We start from the raw sequence: 19,571 nt of genomic DNA, 5'->3' as shown, positions 1-19,571 counted from the left end.
AAGAATCATATTGTTTATAACGGGTGGCCAAACTTTGTCCTGGAGGGCCAGTGTCCTGCAGAGTTAAGCTCCAACCCCAATTACACACAGCTAATCATCCTCAAGCATACTAGAAGGTTCCGGGTAGGTGTGTTGGAGCTAAACTCTGCAGGACGCTGCCCCTTCAGGACTGAGTTTGGGCAGCCCTGAAAATAAGTGCTTGATGCAGTTTGTTGTCTGATTCTTAGTGCTGAAGCTCCTGAAAACATTCTTACTCTGTCAAAAATGTATCATCATTTTTAACCATGATTTTTAGAGCTATATATATTGTCATCGTTACCATCCTGTGTTTGATGATGGGTTGTAGAATAAAAGACGAGACGATATGAGAATGATTAAAATATTTCTTTAGAAAACGTCATAACTGACAAACAGCGCAATTATATTTGTATTACAAACGTAACTAAAAATGTACATTAACAATAACATGAACCAAATTTTGCATTCAGTTCTAGATTTCAGGGATTTTCTAGAACAAACTATGCTCCCATTTCAGTGTGAACAGCCATAACATCTGCATGATTGTCTTAGGTTTTACCACTCTGTCTCTTCTGGTTCTGGATCATTCTCTTCATAATCAGGTCCAGCTCAAGATCCGACTCCTGTACATCTGTGTTTCCACAGCCAACCTTTGGACAACTGTGAAGAAATATAGTGGCATTTTAACATTGTTCTTCAAGTTACTGTTTAAAAGTTTGTGGTACGCATCATTTTGAACAAATTCTTCATTTTAAAGATTAAAAGTGTGTGATTGTTCTTCTCTACAGTAATATTGTATTGTTGTTTTTAACAATGTGCATTGTGAGCTCACATTTTACAAAAAAAAGAACATGATTTGAAACTCCACAAGCATCGACCGCATGAAGGCTCAATGAAAGTCCCTATCATTTAGCATATGAAAGCAAAAAGTGTCAAGAGTGCCAGTTTCCTGAAAATCACATCAGCACATGGAACTAATGTGAAACTAATTTATATACTCAACAAAAAATTCATATGAATAGAATTAGATTTTAGACTCAATATTGTCTTTTTGGCCAATCAAAATAGACAGATAGTGTGACATTAACATGAAATAATACTTCATTCACTCCACAGGTAAGCATCTTAACACTGCCTCAATTGTTCATCCGCTATATAAGCGGGGGTCGCTTGGTGATTTCCAAAAATCAAATTCATTTAATTAAACTATTAGAATGACCATATTTTGTCCATAATCTACTTAAGAACAAATTAGTAGTTAATAGTAACATTGTTAACATGTTAATAATGAACAACAACATGTAAATAAAAAGCCAGCCCAGGGGTGATTACATTATTTTACTGACACAGCAATAGCGCCAGATGCAGCACATTGATTTTATGGCACCAGGTTAAACTATCTGACACCTTTCTGAAGACTTCACTCTGAATGTCTCAGTTGCCTGTTTGCTGACTGTATGCATATCTTTTTTTTTTCAGGGTTTGCCATAAACAGGTAAACATTACAGCATCCCCGATTTTAGGGGATCCTCTCTGCTTATTACGATTAATAAACATGGCAGATCAAAAACTGTTGTGTTGCTAGCGTTTATTATTTAGAAGTGTTACAAGAAGAAGAATTACAGCTGTGTCTTGTAAGAGGCTTGACACGTCAGTTACTAGAGAGCATTTGATTGGTCAAAAGATTCGCTGAGAAGCGGAAGTGTGAGGTTATGTCATAGAAAATGTTGATTCTGTGGTGACAAATTGTCAGAGAAAACTATTCTGAGATTTTTTAAATTAATCACGAATTAACTGAGCTTAGTTTGTACCTGCAGATTGTGCTGTATGCTTTACAAACAGCCGTACTCTGCTTGCATTTAATTCCTTACAAATACTACATGAACCTAAAATAATAATTAATACATTTAATAAAGGTTTAAAAGGCACCTATGATGAAAATCAACTTTTGTAAACTGTTTGGACAGAACTGTGTGTAGGTATAGTGTGTCCACTGTCATTTAAGAGTGATAGAAACACAATAAGTCTCTTTTTAAAAATTTTCCTGACGTAAAAATAGGATCCAAATCCCAGTGATTTTGAGGACCACCACAACATGACGTAGGAGTGCGGATTTCGCTGCCCACCAAATTGATTGTCAGGTGCCATGTCTCCATAACAACATGTATACGCATGTCAACAGGACATTTTAGTAACACTTTATAATAACTACACGCTATGAAACAAAGCATGAGCATGTAGTGAGCTCATTATCTGTTAAGCATCAACTCTACATTAATAAACGTTAGTAAGCAGTTTATAACTGCAGCTACAAATCCTTGACTTATAACCACATTTATAATGTGCATAATTATTGTATTTTCATACTTTATTAAACTTTTTTCATGACTAAATTAAGTATTGCATTATTTACAAAATAGTTATTTAAGCATAGTTGGTGGTTTTTTAGGATCATTTAGAATGAGTTAGTAAATGATTATTAAACTATTCTGTGGTGGGGAGAGCGTGGCCGAACACCCAAAAAGGTAGGAGAGCGAGTGGAGCCACCAGCGGCTGGTCAGTAGCCCAATCCGAAATAATTAATAACACCTGTTTTCTCTAGTGATTGGGCCGGAGAGACACCATCTTAGGGAGGGGGAGGGAGAGAGGGAGAGAAATAATAAAATAAAAAATAATAATAAATAAATAATAATAAAAAATTCATCTTTGTAACCTTATCTAGAATAAAATGACTGTACAGTTTACACATTGCATCTTATTATATTGTTAAATAATTATATTGCAGTTGTTTTATCCAATTGTATGTCGTATTTTGACACTCCTGTTATTCAGCAGTGTTTAAACTTTACAGTAATTTTATTTTTTAGATAAGATTGCAGATTATTGTTCATTGGATACTGAGCTTCTCATTGTCATATATAAGGAATTTATAAAGCATGAATAGTCCTCACTTTAGATTAGGTCACAAAACTGCATGAAGTTGAGTTGATAAAGCATTTATTAACATACATATTAACCATTACTATATGCCTGAATAATAAGAGTTATAAACGTTAATTTCAAAGGTTTATTAATCATTTACTAACTCATTCTGAATGATCTTAACCTCCAACTACTCTTCAATACAAATGGTTTGTAAATAATGCGAAACTTAATTTAGTAATGAAAAATCAACCAGTCAAAAATAACCATCATTATTCAAATACATACTGCAGCATTACAAATTGTGAAGTTGAATGACTATATTATCCCCTATGCTAAAAATCTTTTTTAACATATCTACAACATCAATGTTTTATTAGTTTGAATTGAGTACGTTTTTTTTTGTGGAATAACAATGTGTGATTCTGAGTGTGCTTCGTGTAGGTGATTGGGCTTGACAAACCACCTGTAGGAAACACATACAACCATCTGCCAAATGAATAAATGTAAATGAATAAATGTATTAATGTAGAATTTACTATTTTTATGGCCCGTTTCCACTGAGTGGTACGGTACGGTTCGGTTTGGTTTGGTACGCTTTTATAGCCGTTTCCACTGTCAAAAAGCATACCGAACCGAACCGTACCGTACCGTACCGTACCACTTTTTCGGCACCCTTTCGAAAGGGTACCAAAGACGAGAAAGGGTACCAAAAGGCGGAGCTAGACGCGCAGCTGAACGCTATTGGTTTACAGAGATACGTCATTCGCTTAAACAAGCCAGAATGAAAACAAAAAACCCGCCATGTTTGAAATACACAGCCGACGAGCCGAGACATTACAGCGGAATAATTTATACATATAATAACGAGCCATGGTCGACCTGGGCTCAAACAAACCTTGTCGTCGTCTTGATAAACAGCCACAAAGCCAAGAAGAAGAGCAGATTTACGCCAGATTTACCGAGCGGTTTCACTTTCTTGCTAGCGCTCGCGCGCGTCTAACATTATATCTGAAATAACAAACTTCTTGAGCTGATGATAATAACCTGCGCTTGATTATTGACGTGCTTTTAAAACCCGATCCTGTCAGACACTGACAAACGCGAGAGTGAAGCGTGAAGAAACAAAGGAGAAGCCGGAAAAAAAGGAGCACATTATTTTTTCAGCAAACATGAACAAAATGCCATGTATAACTAACTTATTATCTTCACATTTTGGACTATTATGAACTCAGATTGACGGAATTACTGTCTAACAGAGGCTACGTGTGCTGCGGAAGATTACAGACACAGATGAGAGGTTTTCACTGACTAGGCTATAATTTGTATTGTTTTGAACCTAAATACGGACGAAAATGTCTGCTGTGTGTATTTCTTCTGTAGTTGGTAACATTTCGGAGACTGTAAGGGGCTGTATGCGTCTATATATGTTCATTTATTTAGTTATTTTATATAATTACAGACGTTACAGTAGGCTGTTTCGCACTGTCATTGATCTGCAGTTATAATCAACTCATGTTCATTGAAAAATTACTAATAAACATTTATACAAAAGCATTTATGTGTATGAAGCATCTGTTTTGTGAGAAGTGCTTCTCATATGATATGTAAGTGACCTGTACAGCTTTATTGTAGACATTTCCTCGAGCGAGAATGACATCGACTGAAACTGTCTGTCATACACCACGCCCACCAAAAGGGTACTCTTGTTAGTGGAAACGCAAGCCTGATAAAGGTGACCCGAACCAAACCGTACCGTACCGGTCTGTGGAAACGAGCCATTAGCTTGTCTGAACTAAATACTGAAACAATTATTTCTGCAAAATTGTTTATATGGGTTGAATTTGAAACAAATTAAATTTAGTAATGTTCAACTTAATTAATTTGTTTAAATTCAGCCCAAATGAGTTTGTTACCACTACTTAAAAAGTAGTAAATCCAAAGAATCATCATTGAATTATTTTTTTCAGTGTATTTACCTCAGCACATAATCATTTTATCAGTAACTTTTGCTTTTATAAACACCACAACACCTCTTGTGGTTGGTCTGTCTGTCTGGGATAGACAGCATGCTGAGTCATGACGAAACCTCAGCCGTTCATTCATGACAGTACAATTATTAAGCACATCATTAATGTGGTTATAAGTCAAGAACACAGCATTTGTAGCTTCAGTTATAAACTGCTTACTAACATTTATTAATGTAGAGTTAATGCTTGACAGATAATCAATTCACTAGATGCTAATGCTTAATAAATTATTCATAGTGTGCAATTATAAAGTGTTACCAACATTTTTGCAAAGAAACAAGGATTAAATAATGTTACAACTCTCTGTGATCAGCTGCTCCTTAATAATTAAGTTTATAAGTTGAAAACATTTTTAAAACAGAGCATGTTTGTAATAAGACAGTAAAATCGGAATGTAATTCTTAACTGCTATAATCACCACAGCCTCATGGTCAGTAAACGTGTATGCGTGTGTGTGTGTGTGTGTGTGTGTGTACTGCAATCAACATTTATGTGTGACTCATCATTTCAGAAAAGCTTAAATAATCTCCACCACAAATACATCAAATAAACCTGGTATTTTTGACTAGTGGCCTTATTTCAGCTTCATCCGTGTCTGTCTCCGTCACTGACTGCTGTTTATCTGACGTAACGCATGAGAAGCAGACATGCACGTCGAAGCGGCTCATTTGGATTTAAAGCTACAGGTTACAAAAACAGCAACATTGTCCTCAGACACCAAAACGGACAGATTCTACATTAGATACTAAATAATCTGATGGGTAATTTGAGCTGCAATTTTACAGACACATTCTAGAGACACCAATGTCTTTTTGTGCATCTTGTACAAGATGTAAAATAGGTGTCCATAGTAAGCTATGTTTACATGACTCAGCAGAACACGCAAGCATTCTTCCTCGTGAGCATTTGAGCCAACGGTTAAAAACTAGCCAAGAGAGCCGTCTGCTGTTAAAAAATAAGCTCAGAATTGATTCAAGAAAGAATATCGATGCATTCTGAAAATCTCTGAGTCAACGCAGAAACAATTTCTTGAATGATTTTTCACCACAGCTCTAATTAGTGGATTGAGAAACTGCTAGTTGCAAATATCATGTGAAAGTTTAAAAGGGCACTATCTGGGAGCGCTGCTTTGCTTTTTAATACAGGGTATATACAGGAATCCTAAAGGTAATTTCAATACCTTTTTAAGACTTTTTAAATATCTTAGAATATTTTAAGACCTCGTCGCCACTTCAAGTTCTAATCAGCATCAAACCTTTTAACTTAATTAATAGTTGGTAATAAATAGTTGTAGTAAATAAATCAATAGATCACAAACATGCAGCAGAACTCAGATAAGCTCGGGAAGAAACAAAGAATAAATTCCGCGGTTGTTTTCAGCGACAGGCTTCAGCCACTGTTTAAACTAGTCTTTTTTTTAACCAGGAGTACGCAAACTTATTTTCCCATTTTGCCGCTCTATGGTTTCCCTACATGTTGACAGCGTCACATTAACTTCCCGCATTTGTCGCAGATTACGTGACATCACCCAGACGGAGGAGCTTGGTCGGACACACCCTGGGCCGAACCAATCGCATGGATGGAGCACACCGTTGTTAATAATAGGAGGAATATTAGGATAAATATATTTTAAAACACTATTATATAATATATAAAATATGTTAAAAACATTATTTTTTGGAGTCAAACACTTGAACAAAATTTAAGACCTCGTAAAAACGCAATTAAGACTTTTGAATAACTTTTAAGGGCCTTAATTTGCTCAGAATTAATTCATCAACTTTTAATACTTTTTAAGACCTCGTGGAGGACCTGTAATATTAAAACAGCCTACATGCATTGTACACTCATTTAGGACACCATGAAGACAGAAGAGCGCAATGGTTACATACCGAAATTTCTTCTTATTTTTGTGCTTGTTCTTAATCATTTCAAGCACTGCCTCTTGGTCATAGTAATGACTGCATTTCTTGTTTTTCACTGGATTGACCATCTCAACCTGTCAGAAAAAGTTACAGTGAAATAAATGAATACATTAAAATAACATAACATTCCTGTCCCTTATGTGTTCTCTTTGTATTTAATCACACGAAACACTGCTGGTGTGTACCTGCGTGAGAGGACAGATGAAGTTAGTCTGGCTCTGTGTTACAGCAATGTCCTCATCCAGCTCTTCCTCTTCATTCTCAGCAGGATTCTGAGCTGTTGCATATGCAAACACACACACACACACACTTATTAGACTTATTTAGAATTATTTTGATGTAAAAAATATTGGGTCATTTGTGAACTTGTTGTGGTCATTTGGGTTTCCGACCTTGCATGGCATATTTCCTGACCGTCTCTTTAAAAGCAACCACCTTGCTGTGCCTTCGCAGGTCTGAATCTGAAACTCCAGCGATCAGATCAGTGAAGCGGTCCTTTACAGAGCTTCTCAGATTAACCATGGCCTCTGGAGGTTCATGTCTGACCTACAGAACATGTGAGAGAGAGTCATCCTACTGGCTTGGCTGGTGAATGTGGAAGGATTTTAGTCAGATACGACAGACCTGAGCAGTCATTTCATTGACGGACTCCACTAAACAGTTGATTTCACTGTCTAGTCTGGAGCACTCCATAATCATCTCCCCCAGTTTCTTCAGAGATGGGCTGTTTTCCATACCTGAAATGAAAAACCTTTAAGGGTTAGCTGACCCAAAAATTAAAATGATGGTTTTAATTACACAAATTAAGATATTTTAGGTGAAATCTGAGAGCTCTATCATCCTCCACAGACAGCAATGGTTCTGAATTGTTAAAACAATATCCTCAATACATATTCCTTCAGTGGTTATATCTGAAAAGATACGGGAATACTTTTATGTGCACATTAAAACAAAAATAACAACTTTCTTCATGTTTTTTCTTCTTAGTGTCAGTATATTGTGCACATTCATAAGCACTGTGCACTGATGTATACCCCCGATGTTATTATTAATAATGTTTATTAATTTCTTGTAAATCATATACATTATACACTACTGTTCAACAGTCTGGGGTCAATACAATGTTTTGAAAGAAGATTCTCATGCTTAGCAAGACTGCATTTATACAATTAAACAATGAAAAAAAAACTTTTTTGTTAAGAAATTAACAAAAAAAAACACTACCAGTCAAAATTTTGAGGTTAGTGGGATTATTTTAAAATAAGCTTCTCCTGCTCACCAAGGCTGCATTTATTTAATAAAAAAATACAGTACAAATTGTACAATTGTGAAATGTTATTGAACTATAAAACAGCTGTTCAAAAGTAGTTCAGGGCTCAACAATAAGGACTACCCGATGGCCCGGGGCCAGCGTGAGAGATGCTTGGGACTATAGACAGGATCATTATTGGCCCAATGTCAATTGCGTGCATTTTAATTTTGTGCTTTTAAGTCTTTAAATGCTACCTTCACTGTGATGTCGCAAACACCATATTGCTTTGCGGTTTCTCTTATCTGATTTGATGTTTGAGCATGCTATTTTTTTCCCGTAACCAGGCAACAACCAGTACAGTGAAGTGACGGCAACATCAAATTAAAAGGGTAAAAGAAAATGTCTTTTTTTTCTTGGAAGCAGACATTTACGTGGGAACAAAACAGCACGATGTTTTGCACAATTTGCTGTCAGTTTGGCAAGTCAGCCACCTTTTGTTAAATAATTTCAAACTGCAATAAAATACCTGCACATTTTTCATACTACTATTTTTGTTTGCATAACACTTTGAATTTTGCTCATTTATTAACATTTTTTAAATATTTAAATTCTAGATTCACAGACATTATTTAAAACATGTGGCTTAAATTGCTATTAGCCCCTCCCTCCCTCTCTCTCTCTCTCTCTCTCTCTCTCTCTCTCTCTCTCTCTCGTAAAAAATCTGAATCATCAGCCCAATCAGACCAGTAGAAAAAAAAATCCTTATTGTTGAACCCTAAAGTTTATAATTTAATTTCATCATTTATACCAGTGATTTTAAAGATGAATTGTCAGCTTCAGTACTCCAGTCTTCAGTCACATGATCCTTCAGAAATCACTCTAATATTAATCATTATCATTAATCGTAATAGTAATAAAAGCAATAATGACTGGAATAATAACTTCATTTGAAATTTGATACAATAAGAAAGCAGTTATATACAATTTTTATAAATATTTAACCATTATTTTAAATGCCGCACTGATGAGCAGAATATTTTCTATAAAAAACATGAAAATAAAATAAAACTGACCCTAAACTTTTGACCGGTAGTGTATATCAGACGTTTCATGTTTGAAAAATTTTGGATGGGATCTGAGATTTGCATGAATTGAGTACATTTAGCTATCAAATTGCGTTTGTTTTTGTTTGTTTGTTTTATGTATCTATAAAACTATATTAGTGTCTACTTTTTAAGATCTATTTAGCTAAACGCTGGTTGCTCACCTTGTGCTTCGACTATTCCCAGCGCAACGTCGGACACCATATCCATATAATCTCCAACATCTGCTTGACAGGATTTGAGACTGGACAAGGTGGAGTTCACTGAGCTGAGAGACATCTCTGCACCGACTGAACACAGACAAACACAAATTCAACATTAACTTCCCGTCTTATTTACCCTTCACGTGTATTGTATGGGGAAAATTATTATAAAGAAATGGTGACACAGCATACAGATAAAAACAATGAGTAAAGTTAAATAAAGAGTTTTAGAATTAGAATAAAGTTTACCTATCTCTTACAAAACGTAACAACTTAATGACCTGTGTGCTAAGCGATATCATTTAGTTTTTAATGTTTTTGATCACACAATTATCTGTCATTATAAATAAAAAATAAAATACATACAAACCCTACCTTGGCCAAAAGTAGCGCCACAAAGAGGCTGTTTCCGGTTTCGAAATGTCAATATAAAAGACCTCGATTTCGTAAAAATGTATACTGCAATCATATAACTATTGAAACGTTTATGAATAAAAACGTATTAAGGTAATAACACACGTATTTAAAATGCTTAAGTTTAGATAATAATAATAACTTTAGATTTTTTTGCATGACTGTTAATTTGACAGTCAATTCAACGGAAAATCGCAACGAGGACGCGTCCCGTGCGCGGCCACGTCATGTAAACCAAACGGGAAGGAGTGCGTAACCAAAATAGAAGAGGACTGAAACAGCATTTCTGCGTTGTGGTCACAGATTCGTGTGTTGCACCTGCTCTTTTTGTAAATTAGCATCTGCGGAGAAACGACAGAGAATATCCAGGGTGTCCAGTCATATGGCAAGATGTCGGATATCGGGGACTGGTTTAAAAAACATCCCTTTCACCACTCGATACTGGTTTGCTGGCTCCATTGCTGTGCCGCTAATAGGAAAGCTGGGATTAATCGGTCCTATGTACCTCGTGTTATGGCCAGAAGCGTTCTTTCATAAATTTCAGGTAGGTTGAAATTACATTAAGCAATACAGAAGCAGCAGCGATGGCAAGGCCTTGTAGGCCCCACACTGCAGTAACGCTACACGGATGCCCACACAAGGGCTGCGTTCAGAGCTGTGCTGTATACATAGGGAACTGCTAGTAATGCTGTCTAGAAAGTCAACAGCCGGGTGGTCTTTTTTTTTTGTAATGTTACACTGCGCAGAATAATTTGTGTTATACGTGTTTGCTGTATATTTCGAAGTATAAATGTTAGGTAAAGTTATTCGGGAATATATGTGTATAGTTTATTAGATATTGAGTGATTAAGCAGAATAGTAACAGAGTGGGCTGTGGCGGTCGTGCTTAAACCCCCTTTCATCTGTTCCTCACTTTTAAAATGTTTATACTTGAGGTAAATCGTTATGTTGAAAACGCAGTTTGAATTAAAAGTTGCCAAATAACACAAAATACAGAATATTAAGCGCGCCCCCGCCTGGTTTGTGCTCAACCAATGAGAGTCAGCTACGCGTCTACTGGGCTACTTCCGGGACGATAGGCTTTTCATAGGCTGCCGGATTGAATTTTGAGTTCACAAGCATTGCTTCTCTCTGCAGTGAGATGCTCTAGAATAATCAGATATTAGAAGCTTCAAATATCCTTATTTATTATACCAACTTTCAACCAATTTCTTGAATACCATCTCCAGAATATCTTGACTCACACCAAGTGTGTTGTAACCTCCTAAATAAGATATAATCTCTGCTTTGCATAGCGATCGCTGCACATATAAAGTGTTTTCAAACTTTTACCTTAAAAAAAATATTCATCCATGAATCATTTTGTTCAGGTGCAGTTTAAACAAAGTTACTTTTATTTACAGAATATTGCAGTTTTAAAATCATATATAGTTTAGGTTTGACATGTAAATTGCAGTACAAAAACCAAGTAATGACCTACCAGTACATGATTTATTCATTTTACAGATTTTTTTTTTGTTTAAAAAATATCAACCACTAGTTTGTGATCAGATTCAATTGACCCACAAGGCTTAAACATAGTTCATTATTAATATTTTCTACTTCCTACAGGGCATTATTGAAGACATTCCATAATTGAATGTGACAAGACAAGAAATCTGTTTTGAGCATATTTGGCTTTGGTACAAGTTTGTTTGTGTGTTGAATAAATCACCCGAGGGCTGTTTACTATGGGGCGTTAGCCCAGCTTTATCTTACTATGATCATATCTGTGGAACTGACCTTTACCTGCTAGACGGGTTCTAGGTTAACAGCTATGGTTACAGGAATCCCACACCAGGATGTGACTCAACCTATCTGCCCAAATAAACCTGAACACCTTATCAGACATCAGAGTGGTAGATTCCTGTGGTACATCGCTTAAATATTGACCTGCAATAAGAGTCGTGTGAAATTTCGACCATTATAACTGAAAAAGGGGTATGTTTAATATATTGATATGTTAATTCATTAAACTTTATTTCTCTTTCTCAGACTCCTTTGCACTTGGCTGTAATCACGCATCAGCCTGCTGTGGTGAAGGCTCTCCTAGATGCAGGATCAGACCCTGGAGCTCTGGATCGTAACGGACAGACTGCACAGCATTTGTGCTGTGAGCACGGAGAGGCTGAATGTCTCTCCATTATCCTCAGACACTACTCACACAAGAGCCCGTCCCACGTGGAGATCAGGAACTATGAGGGTGAGTGAAGGTCATGGTGTAGCACGTTGATAATGAAAGGGATAGTTCAGGCAAACATGAAAATTTACACTGTTTATTCACCATTAAGTGGTTCCAGGCCTTTATGAGTTTCTTTTTTTGCTAACCATGAAGGAAGATATTCTGAGAAAAGCTGCAAACCAGTAACCATTGACTTCCATAGTAGAAAAAAAACAAATACTGTGGAAGTCAGTGGTTACAGGTTTGCAGCTTTCTTCAAAATGTTTCAAAAATGTGTGTGTGCGTGTGTGTGTGTGTGTGTGTGTGTGTGTGTGTGCGTGCGTGTGCGTGTGTGTGTGTGTGTGTGTGTGTGTGTGTGTGTGTGTTTTCAGCAAAAGTCAAACAGGTTTAGAACAAGTGAAAGGTGATTAAATGATGACAGATTTTTTAGCTTTGGGTGATTTTCCCCTTTTTAACACGACTTCCTTTTTGAACTGATTTTCTACATGCTGATTTCCACTGGGGGGCAGTAGAGACACTCTAGTCATGTTCAAGCATCAATGTGTGATTATGTTCAGGAATTTTTGTTTCTCATCAAGAAGGGGAAAAGTATAATAGCTTCTAGTCTGTAATATTTGGATTATTATTAATTAAGAAATTTATTTTATGTTTTATTTATGTTTAGTGCTGGGCAAAGATTAATCACGATTAATCTCATACAAAATAACGGTTTGTATATACATAATATATTTGTGTGTGCTGTGTATATTTATTATATTTATAATACACACAACATTACAGAAATTTATTTTGTAATTTAGATAAAATTTAAATAAAAAATAAATAAAAATAAAACTATCTATCTATCTATCTATCTATCTATCTATCTATCTATCTATCTATCTATCTATCTATCTATATATATATATGCTCAGCATAATTGAGTACACCCCATTTTGAAACTGAATATTTTTCTCCATTTCTCAGTGAATATAGGCAATGTATTGTGGTGCATCTGATTTATTAAACAGATATATTTATTAAAATAACAATTTAGTCACAATTATATTTAGAAATAGAAAGATAATACAATTAAATTAAGAAAAAAAATAGCAAAAAAACAATTCCAACCTACAAGATTTCAGCTGAAGTTTTACAATTATTTTGTTTCTGTTGATTTTTCCTATTTTTTTAATATAATTAATATATTTGTATTTAATATTTTTCTATAACATATCAATTTGTCTGTACTAGTTTTTGGACCGTTATTGTAAGTTACTTTATTAGATTAGCTCCAGATTTGTCTTCAGTACAGACTAATCTAATGTATATGCACAAATATAATATTGTATAGCTTCTATTAAAAATATAGATTTGTGAAGGGTGTGCTCATATATGCTGAGCACTGTATGTGATGCCAATTATATATATATAAATGTACATATCTATGTAAATATATAATACACACACCTATATTACGTTAAAAAGAAACTTTTATTTTGGATGCGATTAAACTTTGTCCAGCACTATTTTTTTATATTGTGGCACAGTAGTTCCCTTTTGTAAGAGTAGAGTAATCTAGTAACCTCTTAAAAAGTTTTAGTTTAATAAACAGTTGACCTATACATTATTCATGTGGATGAAATGTAACATGAGACACTTCCTGCTGCTTTTATGATTCAAAAAGTCCCTAAAACAAAGGGAGGAGGTGTATTAGAGTTTTGTGTGTTTGAGACATGTCAAAACATGTCTCAGTCAGTCATTCAAATTACAATCTGAAGATTTGCTTGACTAATTGCAGGTCTGACGCCCCTCCACCTGGCTGTGCAGAATGGAGATCAGATACTGACGGGAATCTTACTGGACAGCGGAGCTGAAATCAACGCTGGGGTCAGTCAATTTATCACCATATCATCAGATCCGCTGAATGTGTTTACCGCACGCTCTCTTTGTTCATTGTCTCTCTTTTATTCCTTCATCACAGGATAATAAAAGTGGTCGCAGTCCTCTGATTCATGCTGTGGAAAACAAGTCTTTAGACATGGTCATATTTCTGATCGAGGTACGTGTGCACATATTTGTTTTTTTACACTTCACACATCAAAGCAGATGAGTCAGCTGTTCAGTTGATCGTCACTTTTGTCGTAATCTGTTTCAGTTTTGGTTTGTACGTTTCTGTTGTGAAGAGACCCACTGTTGTTTTCACACCTCCAATTTTAAAAAGAACACTTATTATATTTATGGAGATGGTAAAATCCTCAAAGGTGCCAAACCAACACATATGACTCCCTTCTCTGGATGTCCACATATCTAAACATGTGAATTAGACTGGAATATCGAATAATATTTTTATAATAAGTCGAACAGAACAATATTGTGACAGAATTGACTCCAAATACCAAAAAACATGGAATTTGCTGCATTAGGAGAAGCGACTGTGGGGCTTTTATGATCAATTCTTGCATCTCAAAAGATGAAGACAAAATACAAAGAATCTGTGGTGGTTTTTGGAGCCCTGACACAGAAGAAATGCTTTTCTTATAGCTTTAGCCTTGTTTCTAGTCCAAATATCAAAAAAATCTTTCATTAAGAAGCCTTTCCCATACATGTGAAAAATATCTTATTTTGAGAAATAAGAAGTCAAAATTAAGCGATTTGTTTCTTAAAACAAGCTAAATAATCTACCAGTAGGGTAAAAGTAAAATAATCTTGTTCTCAGTGTGAAATAAGAATATTTTACATATCCCTATGGCAGATCATTTAATTTGTATTAAAGGGCACCTATGATGAAAAGCATCTGGACAGAACTGTGTGTAGGTATGTGTACGTGAACTTTGTAACAACATTTGTGTGTTACTCATCGTTGACTCCACAACAAATACATCCAATAATCATTGATAAAGTTCTTAATGTAGTATTTTTCACAAACGTTAAATGAGATCTGCTTCCTTTGTGTCTGTCACTGTGCTGTTTATCTGATGCAGCCAAGGCCGGAGATTGAGGCACACTCTGACAGGCACGTGGGAATGGTAGGCGGGGAGAACTAGCATTGAAGGCACAGCCCACAAAAACAGCTACATTGTGTTCAGAGCAGAAAATTCTAATATTCTGAAAGGTTTAATAAATAATCTGATGGGTGTTTAGAGCTGAAACTTTACAGTTTAGACACAAAAGACTCATCTTAAATCTTGAAAAATGGGTAAAATAGGTGCCTTTTATAGGAAGACTTGCTTAATTTTGACTTATTTCTGAAAAGAAATCAACATTTATACATGCTTCTTGATTTAAGAATTTTTAGATATTTAAACATGAAAGAAGACAAAAACATCAAGTAAGAAACAGAGTTTTTGTTGTGTTTGAGCGCAGATGCTCAAGACCAAAAGAGATTTTGGTTAAGGGACTTTAGAATGGTCAAAACAACATTTGAGGTATTTTAAAATGTGGTGGTCCTGCTGATTTGTCCACTAATTCATTCAGTCACGCCCTTTTTTTATCATCACATGATCAATTAAACTTTTTTTGATGCGCATGCTGGAATTTATTCAGTAAATGTGTTTCCATTGTAGTTTATGTGCAGTTTTTTGTGCACATGGATGCAGATCTTGGCATTTTCATTAAGCATTTTAATGTGATATTCCAAAATGTGCATAAAAATAGATGGATAATGATAACTAAGGGAAGATAGGATATTCATTAGTAATTATTTGTAGTAGCAATCTCATGCATAGAAATTTCTTTATATATCATTCAAAATAGTGTTATGATTAGATTAGACCAGTTCTTTTCTCATAAATAAATGTGGAGAAACACTCAGAATCTGAATCTACCCTTAAAACGTCTCTCCAATACTAGCTGCCAAACACCATTCCAAATTAAAACATTCATCTCATATCTTGTGATGTCACTTCAACTCTGCTTTTCTTATAGAAAGGCTAAAATATCCTGAATAAATCTATCATTCATATTGCTGTTTTCAGCGATGTGTAACCTAACATCTCAAAATATGTGTTTGGGGGTTACGTGACCCTTTAATGTTGAACTTTCACTCAATAATGTTTAGAACAGAAGCAGTTATGGATGTTCACAATATGTCGTTGTGTGTGTTTCAGCGTGGGTGCGATGTGAACGCTCAGTCCTACAGTGGGAACACAGCGTTACACAGCGCCTGTGGCAGGGGTCACATCGAGCTGGTGAGGGTCTTGCTGAAGAACGGAGCTGACAGCAGTCTGAAAAACAACCACAACGACACTGCCATCATGGTAGCAAAAAACAAAAAGGTACTATCTAAAAAGATGCCATCGGTGGGTTTGTAAATGTGCTGTGTATTTATTATTAGTAGTCTTGCCTGGTGATGCTTTAAAATCATGTATACTGTAAAGTGTGTTTTTATCCGCATTGCAGTTTGAAACAAATTAGGGAAAGTTGCCTTCGACAGTGTAAATGCATTATGCAAACACTGCCAGCAAGTGGTTATACACAAAACTTTCAGTCCTCAGTGTTGCTTCAAATCAAAAACAAACCTTCATTATCAGAGCCTCGTACAATAACTGTAGTATGACGCTCCTATGAGAGAAAAAGAAGTTTAATAAAGTGATAAATAAATAAATAAATCACACTTTTCAATACGTTTTCATTAATGTATTTACTAAAATGAACTAATAATTAGCAATACTTGTACAGCATTTATTAATCATAGTTCAACATTTATTAACACATTATTATTATCCAAACTCATGTTTGTTAGCATTAGATAATGCTCTGTGAGTTAACATGAACTAATATTGACCAACTTTATTTTCATTAGCTAACATGAGATGGCCATAGATAACCATAGATGATTGATTACTGTAATGAATGTGCTCTACATTGTTTGTTCATGTTAGTAAACTAACCTGTGTTACTATAAAATTACATACTGCAACCTCACATTACCCAAAATCTCGTAAAATAACTGTGTATAGATCAAAGATGAGATATGTCGTTTTGGTGTCTGAAGGGATTTTATTTATTGAGAAATAAGATTAAATGCAAGTGAAATGCCTACTTTAATGTTTCAAATAATCAAAATATGGGTGAAAAGAATGTCATTGACATTCAGATATATTTGTGTAAGAATGAAACACATTTATTTTGACCTTCACTTATTAAAATATCTGAAAGAAAATGTGATCTGCAAAATGTTATTTTGTAAAGAACTTAAACTACTTATACATTGTGATAGTGATTTATTGACTTCACAAATGTCAGTAAACCTGTTGCTTTTAAAGCAATCAGTTGACCATACTTAAAAAAAGTGAGTAAACCCATTGCCTTAAAATGATTAACTAAATTGTCCATGCGCATAATTATAAAAATGAAGTCAACTTAACCATTCCAGGTTACCTAGTGGTTTTAACAATAGTGGCAAAGTATAAAGATTTGAAATGACAACTAATTAGTATTTTTGGACTTTGTTGACCTTTAATTTAATATCAGATATCATACATGACCTCACATCATCATACAGGCAATGGGCTATAAGCACTGTTAGTGTTTTTCAGCCTTCCGGTGAAAGCTTAATGTGACTATTTTAAAGTTTATAAGGTTCCTTTTACAGCATCGACATCGTAATGTATTTCAAATACAATCAGTTAAATAAACTTAAGTATTCATTTAGTTGTTCAAGCATAAAACGAGATGATAAACTCAAAATACTGAGGTAAAACAAATTTTCATATTTTAATGAGATGGCAGAGGGGAATATCTATCAGGCAGTGAAGATCACTTCTTTTCAAAGAAAACAGATCTTAAACGTGGCGATTTAGTAATGTGAAGACCGGAAGCCATCAGGCTGGCTGGCTGAAAATTAAAAGTCTCTGTGCGTATACCCCATTGTATGTTTACTCACTATTTATTCACTCTCAAGTGGTTGCAAACCTTTATGTGTTTCTTTATTCTATTGAATACTAAAGATGATATTTTGAAGAAAGCTGAAAACCTGCCATCAACATCCACAGTAGGAAAATGAAATATGGAGGTCAATGGTTACAGGTTTCCAGCTTTCTTCAAAACATCTTCTTTTGTGATCACCAAAAGAAAGAAACTCAAACAGGTTTGGAATAAGTAAAGGGTGAGTAATGGATGACAGAATTTTAGATTTCAGGCAAACGATTCCTGTAACTGACCTCAAGAAGTGTCCTTCATAATATTTGCTCTAATTTGAAATGTTCAAATGCCATCCCAATACCATAGAACCCTTTAAGGGTGCAAAAGTGTATTTTGAAATACAGAGAAAGAGATCATTAATTTTGAACCCTGCTAAGCTAGTGTTTATTTTGTTTTGTCTGAAGGTGTCTGATGTGCTGCGTGGAAAAGGCACTCGCAGCTTCACTGGGAAAACAATATCTAGCAGCAGTGGTATGTTCTTCTCTGAAATTGCAAGAGTACATTTATTTCTAAACAACGTTTACATTTTTTAGTCATTCTTGGCTCTCTTTTTTAGGCTCTCTGTCCCCTGGCAGCTCCAGCCACTCTCCCCGAATGACTCCCACGTTTCAGCGCAGCGCGTCACACTCTCCTGTGACTCCAGTTTTACCCCGCAGTCAGTCAGTGGAGAGCATTTCAGAACGCCATTCGCCATTGAACAGCAATGATAAAGCACTTTTCCAAATGCAGACACTCCACAGTTCACCAGTGGACAACAGGGCAGGCTACGGATTCCATAACCTTCCATATCTGTCCCCATCCAGGTATGACCACATGAAGCCCACTGTCCATAGAAGGACGCTTATCGCTTCTCCTTATTACTATGGTCCTGGATTTCCAAGACCTCCGTATTATTCAGACGCACCGTTCATTTTAGTCCCCAGTTTGCCTTTGCAGGCCGCATTTGTCTCTCCACAGGGGACCATCAACCAATCACGGCCCTCCAGTCACAGCAGTGACCAATCAGACATATCTACTGTGAGTGTCAACAGTGAAGAAAGAGGTGTGAGTTGATAGCTGCGGGCATCTTAAAGTTATATATTGTATATTCATCCAAAAATAAGAATAATCTGTCAACACATTCAGCATTGTGTCTCTTCAAACTTGAATGAATTTCTTTCTGCTGTGGAACACACAGCTAAAATTAAAAGAGGACCTCAAAGTTATTATGTATATACACACACACACACACACACACACAAATTTACTTGCATACACCCAGCAGGTACAAAACATAAATAAGACGTTAATATTAAGTTAGATTTAGGTCATGAAGTCTGGTGACCAAAATTTAATATCTAGCCAGCGTCTAGGGACATTATTATTTTGACGTCTAATAATGACATCAAATGACGTTGATATTTGGTTAATTTTAGTTTGTGTTGGAAAGTGACCAAAATACAACAAACCAACACCTTAAACCAACGTCATGTTGACGTCAAATATTGAAATGTATTCATCAGGTATGGCAACCAAAATCCAACGTCTGATAGACGTCATAGTGGTAACATCCACATGATGTCAAGCTGTAACATCATTA

The 19,571-nt window shown here is 35.5% G+C and overlaps 2 protein-coding genes across 4 annotated transcripts; one reads left to right on the top strand and one right to left on the bottom strand.

The window, feature by feature from the left end:
- Positions 1-367: 367 nt before the first annotated feature.
- On the bottom strand, positions 368-9,899 carry LOC130220131 (E3 SUMO-protein ligase NSE2-like). 3 transcript variants are annotated; one of them, XM_056452520.1, is made up of 7 exons: positions 9,829-9,899; positions 9,415-9,540; positions 7,520-7,632; positions 7,288-7,441; positions 7,081-7,172; positions 6,863-6,969; positions 368-678 (listed from the first exon to the last, which is right to left on the bottom strand). In XM_056452520.1, exons 2-7 carry the CDS (start codon positions 9,527-9,529, stop codon positions 567-569), a joined length of 693 nt encoding a protein of 230 aa, XP_056308495.1. In that variant the 5' UTR covers positions 9,530-9,540; positions 9,829-9,899; the 3' UTR covers positions 368-566. The 3 variants fall into 3 exon arrangements, with proteins under 3 accessions (XP_056308495.1, XP_056308494.1, XP_056308496.1); XM_056452519.1 differs by having other exon boundaries at positions 9,820-9,857; XM_056452521.1 differs by lacking the exon at positions 9,829-9,899 and adding an exon at positions 9,703-9,765.
- A 1,996-nt stretch (positions 9,900-11,895) lies between these two features.
- On the top strand, positions 11,896-19,571 carry LOC130220132 (B-cell lymphoma 3 protein homolog; the record flags this gene model as incomplete). Its single annotated transcript, XM_056452522.1, has 6 exons — positions 11,896-12,109; positions 13,869-13,957; positions 14,052-14,129; positions 16,177-16,344; positions 18,397-18,463; positions 18,549-19,571. Coding segments are annotated over 6 exons (1,113 nt in total), but the record flags the coding sequence as incomplete, so codon positions are not given.

Source organism: Danio aesculapii, unplaced genomic scaffold (assembly GCF_903798145.1).
Source record: "Danio aesculapii unplaced genomic scaffold, fDanAes4.1, whole genome shotgun sequence".
Taxonomy (NCBI): domain Eukaryota; kingdom Metazoa; phylum Chordata; class Actinopteri; order Cypriniformes; family Danionidae; genus Danio; species Danio aesculapii.
Note: the sequence above shows the minus strand (reverse complement) of the source record. Positions and strands in the feature narration are given on the sequence as shown.